Source organism: Pseudorca crassidens, chromosome 17, assembly GCF_039906515.1.
Source record: "Pseudorca crassidens isolate mPseCra1 chromosome 17, mPseCra1.hap1, whole genome shotgun sequence".
NCBI lineage: Eukaryota > Metazoa > Chordata > Mammalia > Artiodactyla > Delphinidae > Pseudorca > Pseudorca crassidens.
The window spans coordinates 38,720,733-38,735,780 of NC_090312.1; the positions used below are offsets into that span (position 1 = coordinate 38,720,733).

Here is a 15,048-nt window from a genome sequence, read left to right on the forward strand (position 1 = left end):
TCTTTAATAGCCATTCTATGTTTTAAATAATTAGTCGGTTTAAATAAAGTTCTACAATAGAACCTTGCATAACATTCTATGCTCTAGCAGTAACTCATAATGAGGGCTTTAACATTAATGTAATAGATTATGTAATGAGAACAAGGCTTTGTATTGGATACCAGGTATATAACTGTTAACAAGATCTGGTTACTGCCCTTATAATAGCTTTTAGAGTCTATTTAATAGATTTGGACAAGTCGGGTACAGACAATTGTGTAATAAGTGTATGATAGGCATAAGCACAAGGTGCTATAGCAATACAAAAGTATGACACCTAATTCAGTCTCGGGGTGTCTAAGCTGAGAAGGGATGTCTAAGTGTAGTTCTGTTGTAAAAAGAAGTTGTAATATAAAGCACCCCCACTTGTGTATATATATTAAATGTTACAGTCTTCCCATCCTTTAAGACCTAATTTAAGGGCAGTGTCCTCTGTGAGGCTTTCTTCATTTGACAGAGGTGGAGGCAGAGGCTGTGCTTTTGGTACTCCCGTTGTACTTTGGCAACACTTTCCTTACAGCGTTTAACAAATTGCCTTGTAATTTATTGTTCACATGTCAGTTTCTCTTAGACTTCAGACTTGTTAAAAAAACAAAAATGGAGCAAAACCGTTTCTTATTCATCTTTGTATTTCCAATGCCTGGTTCACTCCTTGACATATTATAAGTTTACAATAAATGCTTGTTGAATGAATTAGGTACAAATATGAATTGCTTCATTTATTAAATAAATTTTTATCAAGTACCTAATATATGCCAGATGTTCTAAGCACTGAGGGTTCATCTGTGAAAAAGAAGGTTTCTTTGCCTTTATCAAACTCATACTGGTAGAAAAACCAGGTACAGGCTATGAAGAATATAGAAGGATAAAAGATTGATGGGGACTTCGATTTTGGAATGGTGGTCAGAAAAAGCATCACTAAGGAGGTTAACATCTAAGTGGAGACCTGAGTTAAGCAAAAAATAAAACTGTCTTAAAGAAGAGCATTCTAGGCTGAGAGAACAGCCAATTTAAAAGCCCAAGGAGGAACATGCTTAGAATGCACAAGAAATAGCAAAGGAGGCCAGCCTGGCTGGAACTTGGTGAGTGAGAAGGAATGTGATAGGAGATAGGATTGGCAGATATTACTGGGCCAGATCACATTTGGCCATGATAAAGATTTTGGGCTTTACTGTAAGTGTGATGGGAAGCCAAATGCAGGGTTTTGAGCAGGAGCGTAACATGATGTGATTTGTCTTTTGAAAGGATCCATCTGCCTGTTATGTGGGAGACTAACGGGGGCAAGAGGGGAAACAGTGAAAACTGCCAGGAGGCTGTTCTAATAGTCCAAGAAAAGACAGTGGCTGTGACTAGGATGGACCAAGTAATTTGTATGGGACTCTTTGGGCGTAGGAGCTGGTGACATAAGCTTTTAAAACTGTAAACCTGCACCTCTGACTTAAGCATTCAAGTAGATCAAAATTTAAATGTAAGTAAGGTATATGTACTTGCTGGGATAATGGGTTAAGAAATAAAGGCACTAGTTTCTTAGTCCCAGCTCCACTTTTAAGTAGGTGTGTGACCTTGGGGAAGTCTCTTACTTTCTGTGGGCCTCGGTTTTTTATGTATAAAATGAGGGGTTGAATTATTAAAGGTTCATGATTTTATAATTCTGTGATAAAGTAAGTATATAAATGAACGCTTACTGTGTGTGGACTACTGAATGAAACACTTTAGTAGATTCAGAAGTACTGTAAGGCACTCTTATCCATGGGTACTTACATTTATAAAAGATTTTATGAAACAGTTACAATATGAGATCATAATTTAAATGCAAAAGTGTGTAATGCAGGTTTTATAAATTCTAGAAGTTTGGAAAAGAGGATAATTAATAAAGACTGAATTTGCCATAAAGGTAATAGATACTTGATCTGGAACTAGATAGGATTTAATTAAAATGAATTAGAGAGGAAAGAGCATCCTGGGTAGAAAAGAAGATGTGATGTGAGCAAAGATGAAATCTTTAATGAGTATATGGGTTTATGGCAGCTGGAGACTCAGTTGAGGTCAGCCTGACTCTATTGAATGATATGTGAACAATGGGAAAATAGGACTGGCCATGTAAAATAAGATAACATAGAGGACATTAAAATCTAGGCAGCTTTGTTTAGCTTTCAGTGCAGGCAAGAACTGGGAGCCATTATAGATTCTTCAGTAGAAGAATATTATAATACAAGTAGTACTCAAGAAAGATTGGTTTAGTATGTATACATTGAAGAAGGGGTGAAACTACCTTATTCCTAGTAGCATGCAAGCATTTTACATACCTTTTCTCATTTAATCATAACACCAATGAAAGAAACTAAAGCTCAGAGAGTTTAAATAGGTTCCCTAAAGGTCTTAAGGCTACTAAGTGAGTTGAGCCAGGATTTGAACTAACATCTGTCTGATTCTAGGAGGTCAGGGTGCTCTTCCTGCAGTAACTCAGGCATGAGGTAAGGAGGAATATACTCAGTAGCAGTGGGAATGGAAAAGAAGAGATGGAGCTGAGAGAGAATTTTTTGAAGAAGAACTTGTTGACTGATAGTATATAGGGTATGAAAGAAAATAACCCCCAAAAGACATTGCAGTTTTACTCTCAGTTAGCTAATGAAGATGACTGTGCTTTGTAGTGGTTATGGTCGGGGATGGAGGCAGACTGGAGGGGGCCAAGGAGATGGATGAAATGATCTCATTTGAGAATGTTGAGTTTTATTTTATTTTTTATTTATTTATTTTTTAGAATGTTGAGTTTTAAACATCATTAAGCATTTAAGTAGTAAGTAAAGTCAGAAAGATGTCAGGATTTGGGAGTTCTCAATATATTAGATAGTTGAATGCATAAGAGTGAAGAAGTCTTCTAAAAGAAGAGAAGCTCATGAAAGAAGAGCAGGAGACTTTGAGATATAATGCTGAATTTATCCTGTAGGTTGAGGATGAGGAGGGCTGTCAAACAGCTGAGAACAACATGGATATTCCTGTTTTCCAGTATTTGCATTTTGACCTCTGTCAGAACTTAGGTTTTGTTTGTTTGTTTCTACTTCAAGTGGAATAGATATAAATTAATTTCAGTACACGATCAAGTTTTTCCAAATAGCACATTGCTTGGTTTCTCAAACAGAATTTGTTAGTTTAGTTTTATGGCCCTATTCCAGTTTATCTTCTGGTGAACATTCTAAAGAGTATTTTTTGGTTCATCCTTATATTACTGACTTGATTCTTCTGTGAATTTACATTTAAAAGCCAATGGCTAGGATATGACAACAAAAGCACAGGCAACAAAAGAGAAAAAATAGATAAATTGGAGTTCATCAAAATGAAAAGCTTTTGTGTATCAAAGAAACTATCAAGAGAGTGAAAAGACAACCTACAGAATGGAGAGAAATATTTGCAAATCATATATCTGATAAGAGATTAATATCCAGAACATAAAGTGAACTTCTTCAGCTCAACGACAACAAGAAACAATCTATAACAACAATGGGCAAAGGACTTGAATGGACATTTCTCCAAAGAAATACACAAGTGGCCAATACGCACATGAAAAGATGCGCAATATCACTAGTTATTAGGGAAATGCAAATCAAGCCACAATGAGATACCACACATCCATTAGGATGTCTGTTCTCAAAAAGAAAAAAAAAAAGGGAAAATAACAAGTGTTGGTGAGGATGTGGATAAGTTGGAACCCTGTACACTGTTGGAATGTAAAATGGTGTGGCCAATGTGGAAAACGTTTTGACAGTTCCCCCCAAAATTGAGAATTACCATTTGATATAAATTGCACTTCTAGGCATACACCCAAAAGAATTGAAAGCAGGGACTCAAATACAGACCTTCCTTAAATTATGATGGGGTTATGTCCCGATAAGCTCATCTTTAGTTGAAAATATCGTTAAGTTGAAAATGTATTTAATACACCTAACCTACCGAAAAACATAGCTTAGTCTAGCCTACCTTAAACGTGCTCAGAACACTTAAATTAACCTACAGTTTGACAAAATCATCGAACACAAAGCCTATTTTGTAACAGTGTGGAATCTCACGTAATTCCTTGAATACTATACTGAAAGTGAAACACAGAATGGTTGTGTGGGTACAGAGTTGTTGTAAATGTATGGGTTGTTTACATCCCTGATCACGTGGCTGACGGAGCTGCGGCTTGCTGCTGTTGCCCAGCATCGCGAGAGTACCGTACTGCATGTCGCTAGCCCAGGGAAAGTTCAAAATTCGAACTACCGTTTCTACTCAATGTGTATCTTGTTTGTATGGTTGTAACGTTGAAAAATCCTAAGTCGGACCGTCATAAGTCGGGGACCATCTGTCTGTAGATACTTATATACCAGTGTTCAGAACATTATTCATAATAACCAAAAGGTGTAAACACCTTAATGTCCATTAACAAATGAATGGGTAAACAAAAGGGGTGTGTGTGTGTGTGTGTGTGTGTGTGTGTGTGTGTGTGTGTGTGTGTGTGTACATGCAATGGAATATCATTCAGTCTTAAAAAGGAATGAGATTCTGACATCTGGTGCAACACGGATGAACCTTGAAAACATGCTAAGTGAAATAAGCCAGACACAAAAGACGCAAAAGACATGCTTCTACTTTTATGAGGTACCTAGAATAGGTGAGTTCATAGTAACAGAAAGTAGAATAGAGGTTACCAGGGATTGGGTGAAGGAAGTAATAAGGAGTTAGTTTTTGATGGGTACAGAATTTCTGTTTGAGATAATGAAAAATTTCTCGAAAAGGATATTGATGATGATTGGACAACTTGGACAACACTGTGAATGTAGTTAATGCCACAGAACTGTGCACTGAAAAATGCTTAAAATGGTAAATTTTATGTTATGTATATTTATCATAATTTTTAAAAAGCTAATGGCTTTTGTACAAAGTTATAAACATTGTTAAAGCTGTTATAATAGTGCCAACATGTTCTGTCTTTAATGTGCTCTCTTTTGTTTATTTTGTTATATATCCTTTGTTAATAATCTTCCTGTCTTAATCCTTATTTTAAGAACAACTAGCAGCCTGCTATTTCATCAAACAATTTCTGTTGCTTGAGCTTCAATTACCTAAAGCTCTAGGTTATTTTGGATAACTTTTGGGTCTTATGATAACACTGTATTTATGTCCTTACATTAAAATTAGTAGTGATAGTAGTATTTTTCATTATTAAAATATAATATGTTCATAGTATCGTAAGATATCCATCTGTGTTAGAAAAGTCTTCCTTCACTGCAGTGTTTTGTTTGCAGGATGAAGATGAGCTGGACTCCCACACCATGGTGAAGACTAGCTCGGAAAGCGTGGGCACCATGCGGGCCACAAGCACAATGAGTGAAGGGGCCCAGACCATGATTGAACATAATAGCACAATGTTAGAATCTGACTTGGGGACCATGGTTATAAACAGTGAGGATGAGGAAGAAGAAGATGGAACTATGAAAAGTATGTGGCTTTTTTTTCCCATTGAATATTAATTTTCTGTTTTGAGAGTATACTTCTATAGAAAGCAGGATAGTTCTGTGTTGCTTGTTATAGCCAGTTGGGGAAAATTTTGTTTCTTGGCTTTGTTTAACAGTGAAAGGAATATGGCACAAGTGAATTTTCAAAAATTCTTTTAATATAGCAGAAAGTAGCACATCTTTAACTTAGTGTTAAGGAACTTTTTTCGGTTGAAGGATGCTAACCCATAATTTAATTTGTAAAGTATTTTTTGAGATAAAAAGATAGCGTTCCTAACATTTACTTTTCCAATTAAAAACGTGAACCTAAAATTCTGTTCCAAATAATACAACATAATATTATTTCATGTTGTCTAAGTTATCAGTTAAGCTGCAGTGACAGAGGGAAGCAAGCCAAGGGAAGAAATAAGGGCTATAAGGTGGGAAAAGAAGAAACACTAGAAAGAAGAATCAAGAGACAGGGATACTCATGCAGAAAATTCAGTTCAGTGCATGTTTACTACTGCTTGTCGTGTGCTAGGCACAGTGCCAGGGGCGCTGCAGGGCTGAAATGACGATTAAGGCGTTCTCTCTGATCTCGTTGCTTACAGAGTGATGAAGACAGAGATACTTTCACAGGCTAGCATTTCTTTTTGTATAAATATGGCTCTTTAAGATTGCAGTTAACAATGAAGGACATTGTGATTTTTCAGTTATAGGCAAAAGCAGATTAATTACCTCCTGATAACCTACTGGCCTTTTTCTTCCCCCTACCACTCTAGTCCTGTATGGTCAATGTCAAAGTCTAAGCACAAAGCTGTTTTTCACTACACAGAACTACTTCTCCACGGCACAGAAGCTGTAATACATGACTTCTTGCATTGTAGAGCCTAGAAAGTTATAAAGAGTCAAGCGATTTGCTGATAGGGTAAAATGGATATAGGTAGGAATTTCCTCTCTGACATTTTTGTTTTCTTTTTGCCTACCCCTTTCTTTTTGCTACTCTCCCTGTGAGTCTGCTTGATAAGTCTTACCTCATAGCTTCAAGTCATTTGGCTCACTGCCATTGCTTTCTTCACATTTCTTAGTATACATAGCCCATTATGGTTGTATACTTTGAAAGAGAGGGCCGAGAAGCACAAGATGAAAACAGATTGCCACATAGTTAATCCTGGGTGGGAAGGAGGAGAGGGGAGTGAATTTTTTTTATCTCCCACGCTGATAGGTTTCTTGAGCCTTTGCCCTGAAAAGCAGTCTAAGACTTGGATTCCTAGCTGGGCATATTACTAGAATAGGGCTTCTGCATCCGTAACATGCTCACCCAGCTACATTGAATGGTCTTGTGGCCTCCAAAGCTAGCTAGTGTTAGGGTACAAGCCATATGCCTTGCAGATCAGAAAGACAGATAAGATCATTTACAACACATTTCCCATCAGCATGTAGCATCACTTTTCCGCAGCTGATAAAATTCTTTTAGTCAAGTTTTATGATTCTTAACAGACCAGTTAGAAGATCACTGGGTGCTTTGTTCTATCTTTAGAGAGCTACTGCGTTTCCTATGAAACTACATAAACAACTTTTTCCATGTAGTCAATATAGTTGAACATCAGCATTTAAACAGTGGTTTAAAAATGAGTATTTATGGAATCGAATTCATGTTAGATTGTTATATTTCAAGGAAGAGATATGTGATAATGATTTATCAGACCTCATGCTTTAAAATTATAGCACAGATTTCCACATATTTCATGTAATGACTTGCAGCTTTGACAGCCACAGAAATCATTCAATTTATGTCATAATTTTATGTCCTAAGTATGATTTTTTTGGTCACAGAGATTTTATTAAAAGCTCATTTTTAAAATGAGCAGATAGTGGTTTATGTAGTTGTTTTATATGCTTTATTTATTTTATTTTTATTTTTCTAATTATTTTTTATTGGACTATAGTTGCTTTCCAATGTTGTGTTAGCTTCTGCTGCACAGCAAAATGAATCAGCCATACATACAGATATATCCTCTCCATTTAGGACCCTACAGTGCATTAAGTAGAGTTCCCTGTAATTGTTTTTTTTGTTTGTTTTTCTTTTGCGGTACGCGGGCCTCTCACTGCTGTGGCCTCTTCCGTTGTGGAGCACAGGCTCCGGACGCGCAGGCTCAGCGGCCATGGCTCACGGGCCCAGCTGCTCCGCGGCATGTGGGATCTTCCCGGACCGGGGCACGAACCCGTGTCCCCTGCATCGGCAGGTGGACTCTCAACCACTGCGCCACCAGGGAAGCCCCCTGTGATTGTTTTATATGCTTTAGCAAGTTTTAAATCCCATGAGACAACTTCCCTTGTATTTTAAGTTTCCACCATTTAGACATCATTCTGTTATAATGTGGGACTTCCATGTTTCCAAAAATCGAACCAAATGATGTTAGTGTAACCCCCCAGGTTACGTCATACTGTAGTATAGCAATAGTATAGAGTGTAAAGAAGTTATTGAGGCAGAACTTACTTTCTGTGAAACCACATAATTACTTTTAGTTTTGTGTTTCCTCATGATGTAAATCTTCTTTAAAACGTCTTAGATGCGTTGGTATGAGCTCTTAGGTTATGTTACATTAGTGGAAGCCCCATTTGCTAATGTGTCTTTAGCATTTTTCTTCCCTAAAATGATTTTATATATATATTTTTTATTCCCTAAAAGATTATAGCATTATATTATTTTTAATTTTCTAAAATGTCTAGAATGTTATACTGTGTGCTGAATATACTGATTTCCATAACCTTTTCCTTTGGAGTTTCAAAAGAGTTGCCTGATTTAATATTCTTGTCAGTTTAAATTATGTTTCCATAATTTTTTATACCTTTATCTGTGAAGCTGGAAATTACAGACCTGTTTTCCTTACCTCTGAAAAGTGTGGTGATTTGACTCTAGGAAGCAAAGTTATTATTTTTAAAAAAAATTAATTTATTAATTAATTTACTTTTTGGCTGCATTGGGTCTTCGTTGCTGTGCACAGGCTTTCTCTAGTTGCGGCGAGCGGGGGCTGCTCTTTGTGGCTGTGTGCGGGCTTCTCTTTGTTGCGGGGCACAGGCTCTAGGCACGCAGGCTGCAGTAGTTGTGGCTCGTGGGCTCTAGAGCGCAGGCTCAGTAGTTGTGGTGCACGGGCTTAGTCGCTCTGTGGCATGTGGGATCTTCCCGGGCCAGGGCTCGAACCCGTGTCCCCTGCATTGGCAAGTGGATTCTTAACCACTGCACCACCAGGGAAGTGCCTAGGAAGCAAAATTATTAAAAGAGCTTTTGAAGGGAACTGGAGTAAAATGACAAGAAATATTTAAAATTTGATCTACTTTTTACAAAATGGGCATAGACCTGGAGAGCATGTCCAAAGAACTCTCCAAACTTATTTTCAGCGATGATGGCATTATTTTTACCATCTCTCTCCCACTCCCCCTCTTCCCATTCCCATTTCCCTGGGATCTCATTACCCATGTAACATCCAGGTTTCAGCTTGGTAACCCAGGTCTTTCACAATCTGGCATCAGCCAATATTTACACATGGAACTCTAGTTCCTTATATGTTATACTTTATCCAGACTAGTCTAGGCCAGTTGGAATTAAGAGGTATAAGCAGGTTGGTTGTCATTAAGGAAATCAACATTTAGGATTTTTTATCCTGAAGGAATAGATTAGGACCAGGTCAGGAATCCATTGTCATTAAATTGATGAGTTAGTAGAGATTATTTCTTTGTGGGTAACTCTGGAAGAGCAATTGTTTCAGCAAAGAAAAAACTGGGGCCTTTTATCTTGTTCAGATCTGCTGTTTCTGTGGTGGAACTTTCTAGCCTTTCAGAGCTGGAGCTGGATTGGTACCTGTAGTTACCCTAAGGGGAAACTATCTCTGTTAGTATTTAAGGAAGAGCCACACTCTCCAGTCAGGTTAGCAGCTCTGTTTCATGGTTTCAGCTAATCTCCATGTGCCCGCTATGTCAGTTTGTCCTTCCAGCAACTTGGGAAGCTGGAGCATCTGGAGAGCCCAGCCCTGCTTCCCTCGTGCAGTGAAGGAGACCTGATCTTCCTGGGACTGGGAGTGGAGATACTGAGCCATCCAGCAGCTCTGGTCTCTTCCTTCACAGGGCAGACTCCTGCTCGTACCTTTCCCTGCCTCCTCCAAGACCTTGCTCCATCTCTCTTTATCCAGTACGATAGGCAGAGAGGTTCTATAGAGAATAATGATCTCCAAAATGAAGAGAATACCACAAACATGAATACAAGACATTTGAATGGCAAGGTGAGGAAATGGTAAGGGAGCACTCAGCTGATTTGATATCTCCTGGCTAGGAGTATGATCAGTAATGTGTTGAGATAACTTGCAGGTGAGAGAACTGTATTCCACTGTTTGTGAAGTTTGATGTGTTTTTGAGAAAATGAGGAAAGTGCCATGTAAGCATGAAAGAGTTAATTTTTATTTATTTATTTATTATTTTTAGAAAAGAGAATAAAAGGTAAATTTCTCAGGTTATAGCTCATTAATTGTGTGTCTAGTATGGGCCAAACATTGTGCTTGGGACTTTGCATACATTATCTCACTAACTTCTCACAAGGACTCTGTAAAGTAACATTGTCACTATCATTTGCCACTAAGGAAACTGAGACTTGGGAATGTGAAGTGACTTGTCAAAGATTTCATAGCAAGTAAGTGGTGGACCCAATATACAGACCCAGGTTTGACCCCCAAATCACATCATTACTGTGGGCCGGTGAACTTGACATCCCCTTGGGCAGAAGTCTAGAACATTCGTGAGTCCTTCAGGGAAGGAGACCTGAATTATAAGTTAGCATAGGTTACTGGGAACAAACATATCAAAATAATGTGATTTCCTTTTTTGATAGCATTGCGAAACTGCTAGGTTTGGATATTGTGTTTTATGATTTGGGTAAAGTATTTGACAAGATCTTTGATGATATCCTTGTAGGCACTATGTAGTATGACCTAGCTGATGGTTCTGTTACGAGGGTTGAACAGTTACACACTTATAGGCTTATATCATTTGGGGTTTATTGGAGGACAGAAACTACTCTAGGCGTTTTAAACATAAAAAGATTTAAGTCAGAGGTGTGGCTATTAACAAAACCAGTGGAAAGTTTGGAGGAGAGGGCTGTGTAGGCTAGGCCTCCTAGGAACGCCTCCCACACTACCACAAGAGTGAGCCTTATAGAGCGACTGCTACCACAGACAGGAAGGTAGTGAATCCAGAGGCTGCCGTCGGCACTACTGAGTTCAGTAATACAGATTGAGATCAATCCCTGTTGCTCTTCAGGGATTAGAAAGCCACCACTGAGACGGCAGCCACCTATTAGCACCTGTGAGTCTGGTGACTGGATGCTGGAAGGCTGCTGTAAAAAAAACCCTTGTCTGCATAGCTGTGCTACCCAGAGGAAATAGCTGAGGTAGCAGGCTCATGGTCTCCTCCTCACTTCTTGCCTTCCCAGTTGTGAGAAAGTACACTTACCTAGGACTCTAGGTGCAGGGTGTTCTAGGAAATGCAGCATTTAGCTTTCTAGCCTGTACAATCAGAAGGCTCACCAGAGGCAATGGCAGTGGTTGCTAAATTTCAGTCAGCTGTGGTGTTTAATAACAGATTGCTGTCAATGAAAAGATTTCTCCTTGTGTGGCATAGGGCCTAGGTCTCAGCCCTAGCTAGCTCAATATTGTTTTACAGAAATTTGGATGAAGCTGTAGAATGAAAGTCCATTAGAATTACAAATGACATGAAGTGGAGGAAAAGAAAAGTACATTCTAAGGCAGAATCAGGAGCTTAAGAGGTCTCCTCAGGTTGGAGCAGTAGGCTTGATTTAAGAGATAAACCCTGCTCTTGGCTCAAGCTAACTCACCTCACAAGTGTACCTCATAGCAGTAGCCCCGTAGAGATGCTGGCTCTGCAGACCAGAGCAGGGCCTGTGCATCTCCATTTAACAAAAAAACTAAAATATCAAAACAATAAAACGCTACAAGTACTTCTGAGGTGCAGCTAGGACCGATAACCACTTTTTAGAACGAGGAAATAAGCAGCTTTACTGTACTGTCAGTACCTAGAACTCACCTGTTGTATTTCGGAAGGATGGAGACACAGTAGAGCACATTCAGCAGACAGTAAGCCAGATGGTAAAGTAGATGGAGACCATGTTATATTAAGAATGGGTAGAGGGAGGGGGGACCGTCAAGATGGCGGAGGAGTAAGATGTGGAGATTACCTTCCTCCCCACAAATACATGAGAAATACATCTACATGTGGAACAACTCCTACAGAACACTCCTGGATACTGGCAGAAGACCTCAGACCTCCCAAAAGGTAAGAAACTCCCCCACGTACCTGGGTAGGGCAAAAGAAAAAACAGAGACAAAGGAATAGGGACGGGACCTGCACTTCTGGGAGGGATCTGTGAAGGAGGAAAAGTTTCCACATACTAGGAAGCCCCTTCACTGGTGGAGACGGGAGCTTGGGCGGGAGTGGGGGAAAGCTTCGGAGCCACGGAGGAGAGCACAGCAACAGGGGTGCAGAGGGCAAAGCGGAGAGATTCCCGCACAGAGGATCGGTGCTGACCTGCACTCACCAGCCTGAGAGGCTTGTCTGCTCACCCGCCGGGCCGGGCGGGGGCTGGGAGCTGAGGCTCGGGCTTTGGAGGTCAGATCCCGGGGAGAGGACTGGGGTTGGCTGCATGAACACAGCCTGAAGGGGGCTAGCGCACCACAGCTAGCCGGGAGGGAGTCTGGGAAAAGCTCTGGACCTGCCTAAGAGGCAAGAGACCATTGTTTCAGGGTGCATGAGGAGAGGGTATTCCTTCCCTGTCTTCCCACAGAAGGCAGAGCGCCCCCTAAATGAGCTCCAGAGACGGGTGTGAGCCATGGCTATCAGCTCGGACAAAAGAGAGGGCATGAAACGCTAACACTGCTGCTGCCGCCACCAAGAATCCTGTGTAAAAGCACAGGTCGCTATCCACACGCCCCCGCCCCCGGGAGCCTGTGCAGCCTACCACTGCCAGGGTCCCATGATCCAGGGACAACTTCCCCGGGAGAACACATAGCGCGCCTCAGGCTGTTGCAATGTCACGCTGGCCTCTGCTGCAGCAGGCTCGCCCTGCATTCCAATTAAAACTACCGTACCCCTCCCTCCCCACAGCCTAAGTGAGCCAGAGCCCCCTAATCAGCTGCTGCTTTAACCCCAGCCTGTCTGGGTGGGAACAGAAGCCTGAGGGCAACCTACATGCAGAGGCAGGGCCAAAACCAAAGCTGAACCCCAGGAGCTGTGCGAACAAAGAAGAGAAAGGGAAATCTCTCCATGCAGCCTCAGGAGCAGCGGATTAAATTGCCACAGTCAACTTGAGGTACCCTGCATCTGTGGAATACCTGAATAGACAACGAATCAATCCAGAAATGAGGCGGTGGACTTTGGGAGCAACTGTACACTTGGGGTTTGCTGTCTGCGACTGACTGGTTTCTGATTTTTATGTTTATCTTAGTATAGTTTTTAGCGCTTGTTATCATTGGTTGATTTGTTTATTGGTTTGGTTGCTTTCTTCTTTTTTTTTCCTTTGGTAATGTTATAATTTTTTTTATTTTAATATTTTTTAATTTTAATTATTCTATTTTATTTAATTTTTCTTTAAATTTTTTTTCTTTCTTTTTCTCTCTCTTCTCTCCTGAGCTGTGTGGCTGACAGGGTCTTGGTGCTCTGGCTGGGTGTCAGGCCTGAGCCTCTGAGGTGCGAGAGCTGAGTTCAGGACATTGGACCACCAGAGACCTCCCGGCTCCATGTAATATCATTCGGCACGAGCTCTCCCAGATATCCGTCTCAATGCTAAGACCCAGCTCCACCCAATGGCCAGCAAGCTCCAGTGCTGGATGCCCCATGCCAAACAGCTAGCAAGACTGGAACACAACCCCCACCCATTAGCAGAGAGGCAGCCTAAAATCACACTAAGTTCACAGACACCCCAAAACACACCACCAGATGCAGCCCTGCCCACCAGAAAGACAGGATCCAGCCCCACCCACCAGAACACAGGGACCAGTCCCCTCCACCAGGAAGCCTTTACAACCCACTGAACCAACCTTACCCACTGGGGGCAGACACCAAAAACAAAGGGAACTACGAACCTGTAGCCTGTGAAAGAGAGACCCCAAACACAGTAAGTAAGCAAAATGGGAAGACAGAGAAATACACAACAGATGAAGGAGCAAGGTAAAAACCCACCAGACCAAACAAATGAAGAGGAAATACACAGTCTACCTGAAAAAGAATTCAGAGTAATGATAGTACAGTTGATCCAAAATCTTGGAAATAGAATGTAGAAAATACAAGACACGTTTAACAAGGACCTAGAAGAACCAAAAAGCAAACAAACAATGATGAACAACACAATAAATGAAATTAAAAATTCTCTACAAGGAATCAATAGCAGAGAAACAGAGGCAGAAGATCGGATACGTGACCTGAAAGATAAAATAGTGGAAATAACTACCACAGAGCAGAATAAAGAAAAAAGAATGAAAAGAATTGAGGACACTCTCAGAGACCTCTGGGACAACATTGAACACACCAACATTCGAATTATAAGGGTCCCAGAAGAAGAAGAGAAAAAGAAAGGATCTGAGGAAATATTTGAAGAGATTACAGTTGAAAACTTCCCTAACATGGGAAAGGAAATAGTGAATCAAGTCCAGGAAGCGCAGAGAGTCCCATACAAGATAAATCCAAGGAGAAACACGCCAAGGCACATACTAATCAAACTATAACAAATTAAATAAAAAGAAAAAACATTAAAAGCAGCAAGGGAAAAGCAACAAATAACATACAAGGGAATCCCCATAAGGTTAACAGCTGTTCTTTCAGCAGAAACTCTGCAAGCCAGAAGGGAGTGGCAGGACATATTTAAAGTGATGAAAGGGGAAAACCTACAACCAAGATTACCCAGTAAGGATCTCATTCAGACTCGATGGAGAAATTAAAACCTTTACAGACAAGCAAAAGCTAAGAGAATTCAGCACCACCAAACCAGCATTACAACAAGTGCTAAATTAACTGCTCTAGGCAGGAAACACAGGAGAAGGAAAAGACCTACAATAACAAACCCAAAACAATTAAGAAAACGGTATTAGGAACATACATATCGATAACTACCTTAAATGTAAATGGTTTAAATGCTCCAACTAAAAGACACGGACTGGATGAATGGATACAAAAAAAAGACCCATGTATATGCTGTCTACAACAGACCCACTTCAGACCTAGGGACACATACATACTGAAAGTGAGGGGCTGGAAAAAGATATTACATGCAAATGGAAATCAAAAGAAAGCTGGAGTAACAATTCTCATATCAAACAAAATCGACTTTAAAATAAAGACTATTACAAGACAAAGAAGGACACTACATAATGATCAAGGGCTCCATCCAAGAAGAAGATATAAAAGTTGCAAATATTTATGCACCCAACATAGGAGCACCTCAATACATAAGGCAAATGCTAACAGCTATAAAGGGGAA

General features: G+C 40.3%; 1 protein-coding gene across 1 annotated transcript in view; it reads left to right on the forward strand.

Moving 5' to 3' along the window:
• The window catches only part of STK3 (serine/threonine kinase 3), a 327,224-nt gene that overhangs the window by 231,051 nt on the left and 81,125 nt on the right, over positions 1 to 15,048 (forward strand). The window contains exon 9 of the mRNA XM_067711661.1: positions 5,322 to 5,514. Within this exon, the coding sequence (XP_067567762.1) occupies positions 5,322 to 5,514 (193 nt within the window). The remainder of the gene's footprint in view (positions 1 to 5,321; positions 5,515 to 15,048) is intronic.